The 3,898-nt window shown below is 51.1% G+C and overlaps 1 protein-coding gene across 1 annotated transcript in view; it reads right to left on the reverse strand.

The window, feature by feature from the left end:
• Positions 1–2,259: 2,259 nt before the first annotated feature.
• Positions 2,260–3,898, reverse strand: part of RAB11B (RAB11B, member RAS oncogene family) — a 24,029-nt gene continuing 22,390 nt past the window's right edge. Inside the window, exon 4 of the mRNA XM_014447225.2 lies at positions 2,260–3,285. Coding sequence (XP_014302711.2) covers positions 3,140–3,285 — 146 coding nt within the window. The 3' untranslated portion in view covers positions 2,260–3,139. The remainder of the gene's footprint in view (positions 3,286–3,898) is intronic.

A 3,898-nucleotide genomic window follows, 5' to 3' on the forward strand; every position in this document is an offset into this window, starting at 1 on the left:
TTGCCAGCTTGATCTCCAGTAGGGGGTATGCAGGAGGCTGCTGATCAATAATTCTCTCTCATCATTGATGTTTCTATCTCTCTCTCCCTCTCCCTTCCTTTCTGAAATCAATAAAAATATGTATTTTTAAAAAATCAATGGAAAAATATTCTTGGTGAGTATTAACAAAAAACTAACTAACTAACTAAATTGCTAACTGGGCAGTTCATAGTGGGTAGTTACACCTGACAAATAACTTCTTTACTAAATAGCTTATCTTTGCCTTCAGCAAGCCCTGTTCATTGATCCCCTTAAAGCATAGGAAAGCACATGATCTTAACTATCCTGTAATTTGATCACCATCTTGCCTTCTCACACTTTCATATAATCTTCCTCCTTAATCTAAAATGCATAAAAGACATTGCAAATTGTTATTCTCCAAAGCATTTTTCTCAGTCTGTTGAGATTTTGCTTTCAGGTGTATCCTCTAATAATTTATCCTCAAATAAATGTTTTAAAATTGATTTTAGAGAGAGGAAGGGAGAGAGAGACATCAATGTGAGACAAACATAGACCAGCTGCCTCCCAAAAGCACCCTGACCAGGATAGAACCTGGGTATGTAACCGTGACTGAGAATCGAACCCACCACCTTTTGGTGTACAGAATGATGCTCCAATGAACTGAGCCACACCCATCAGGGTTATCCCCAAATACATTCTAATAAAAATTCTCTATGCGTTTGGACATTCTTAGGTTAACAAATTCAGAGACAGAAAATAGAATGGTGGGTGCCAGGGGATGGGGGATTGATGTTTAATGGGGGCAGAGTTTCATTTTGGGAAGATGAGAAAGATCTGGAGATTGATGGTGGTACAACAAATGTGAGTGTACCACATTAATGCCACTAAATTGTACGGTTAAAAATGGTTGAGATGGCCTTGGCCAGGTAGCTCAGTTGGTTAGAGCATTGTCCCAATAAGCCAAGGTTATGGGTTTGATCCCGTCAGGGCACATACAAAAATCAACCAATAAATGCATAAATAAGTGGAAAACAAATCGCTCTCTCTCCCTTCTTCTCTCTAAAAATCAATTAAAAAATTTTTTTGTAATGTTTATTTTACCATAAAAACAAAACAAAAAACTCTGAAGAACAGTGCCTAGTACAAAGCCAGCATGCTGTGCTTATTAAATTACTGAAATTAGAGTAACTGCAATAGTATCACTGGACTATCACCCTCCAAGGGGACAGAGTCACATCAGTCTAATACTGGCATGTGCCCAGGGCCTGGTCAACCTGAGGCTCCACAAAGATTTGATCTTTGACTCTTGAAACCTTTCGGGTGTTTGAGTGCTTCACTGGCCCTCCTGAAGCTCCCATTCACCCTCTGCCTCTCCATAGCACACCCTACCCAAACCCAGGGGACCTGAGATCCATGTAAATGGGCCCTGGATTGTGCACCCCACCAGATCCCCAGCCCAGGGTGCTCCTCAGCCTGGAGCATGGGCTCTGGCTCACCCAACTCCTGTGAGAAGAGCCCCTATGACTCAAGAGCTGTTTTGGAGGGATGTCTGGGCAGGGCAGCCAGAGCCTGGAATCCCCCTCTGGTGGCTCTCCTAGGGGTCAAGAGCACAAGAGGTTCAGCCAGAGTCTGGAGCTTCTAGAACAGCTACCAGCACTCAGGTGAGAGAGAACACCCATTGGGTCATGTGATCAGTGCAGGGACAGGGCTGGGCACTCCCCCCCCCCTCCCCCCGCTCCCTCCACTTTGGGAACCTGCCCTCAGGCCAGTACTGCCCGTGTGGACAAGCATCCCATTCAGCCTTCCTCAGAGGTCAGTCTGGGATGGGACTGGTACTGCCAACATGTGGGCCAGCCCCTCTTACTAGTCCTTGCTGGGACCCCAAGTGGTGGCCAGGTGGGGAATAGATGGAAGCAATGAGCAGTCCAACTCCCAGAGCTGGGAGCTGAAAGCAGTGGGCACAGCCCACCTCCTCCTGGAGGACCACCCTCAAATCCTAGAGCTGGTGGTCCTTGCAGCAAGGAGATTAAAGTCACCCCCCAACCCCCAGCCTTCCCTCCCACCCTTACCCCCCCAGGGCCTCCATAGTCAGCTCAGGAGGCCTCTGCATGATCCTGAGCAGGGGTTCAGGCCTGGTGTTCTAGCTCCCTGTGAGGCTGAGCCTGGTGGTGCAGCCCAGTAGAGGATGTGTGCAGCAAGGGGCCTGGCTCAGGGGTGGCCACCTGGAGGAGAGAAAGAAGACAAAAGTGCAGCGGCAGGTTTCTGTCCAGGAAGTCGGGTTACACATTTTAGTAACGGGACAGAGAAATGAGGCATTGGGGCAACAGGGGCCACAGGGAGAATAAGAGATCTGAGAGCTGGGGTTTGGCGTCAATCTTACAAAGTGTATAAAGAATCTGTTTCTCTACAATAACAAAAAAACAAAGGCTACAAGAGCGGTTGTATATACAAAACACTGAGATATTGCTTCACTTGCAAACAGTTCCTGACCAGACAGGGAGACAAGACAGAGAGAAGGGCACAGGGAGGGGTGGGGAGTGCGCTGCGTGCAGAAAGGGGGGGAGGTCTCCCAGCATAAATCTACAGGCAGGAGCTGGATTCACGCACGCACAGGAGAGGCTGAGGTCAAAGGCGGTGCTGACTGTATGTGGGTGGTAGGATGCTGGAGCCTCTGTCTGCCTGACCCAGTCCCCCGGTCACTTGTTCTTCAGGCTTCAGCCCAGAGGGGGGTTCTGGGTGGGGACCAGGGCCAGCTGGGACAACTAGCCAGAGAGGAAGGGAGGTAATTGCTCCCTGGAGTCTGCTGTGGAAAATTGAAGCCTGTTTGGTGTGCCCATCCTCTTGCCTCTGGCTGGCCTGGTCCATCCTGCCACCCTCCCCACACCACCCCGAGGCCCACTGGGACCCAAGAAGAATAGGTACAGCAGCCAGGTTTCAAGCTTCCCTGGGGTGGGGGAGGACAGATGGTGCAGCTGGACTCCTGTTCTTCCTAAGCCCCAGTTGTCTGCAGAGCTCAGTGGAGGGGTAGGAGCCAGTCACAGAGGGACAGAGAGGGTCAGGTCAGAGAAGACATCATGATGAGGGGCAGGCGAAGGATGAGGATGTGCACGCACGCATATTTGGACGAGGCACGGGGCAGTCACAGGTTCTGGCAGCATTGCAGCTTGTTCGGTTTCTGTCCATCAGTAGTGGGTGGCACGCTGATGTCCACCACGTTGTTACCAGGGGACTCATCATGGGCTGCGCGGTCTGCAATTTGCTTCTGTGACACGATGCGGTAGATCTCTGCAATGGGGGGATGTGAGGTGAGTGCCCTGCATACTCTTGCCTGTGGTGACTGGCCCCCTGCAGGGCTCATCTGGATGTCACCTCTTCCAGGGAGTACCCCCAAGGTTGTGCCCCTCCCAAAGGCCCCCACTGTGGCCTACCTGCACCTCTGACATAAGGGTTCTCCCCTGTGCACTCAGCAAGGGTAGAACCTACATCTGGTCACAGAGATACCCTCCCCAGCCCAGGACTCCTCTTCGTAAAGATCAGAGACCCTCTTCTCCTCAGAATAAACTTCCAGAAAACCAGGAGCTCTGGGCCTGAGGCCATCTGCAGTCCCCTCTGGCTGTTCCCTGATGGAGCCATGGGTTCACCCATGGAGCTGGGTGCCAAGTGCCAGTAGAGGTGGGATCTAGCCTGACTTCACAGAGCTTGCCATGTCTGTCCTCCTGTTCAGACTAACCAGCAGGTTTAAGGAATGAAGGGTCAGGGGCTGCATTCTGAAGCTTGCAACCAGTGTGGCTGGTGCCCTTCCCACACCACCTTTGGTGGGCCTGCTGGGGGTTCCTGTGGCCCCCACCAGACCCTGGGATAACCTGTGAGATGTTCTTGAAAGCTTCCTCTACGTTGG

The sequence above is a fragment of the Myotis lucifugus genome, unplaced genomic scaffold (genome assembly GCF_000147115.1).
Source record: "Myotis lucifugus unplaced genomic scaffold, Myoluc2.0 scaffold_628, whole genome shotgun sequence".
NCBI lineage: Eukaryota > Metazoa > Chordata > Mammalia > Chiroptera > Vespertilionidae > Myotis > Myotis lucifugus.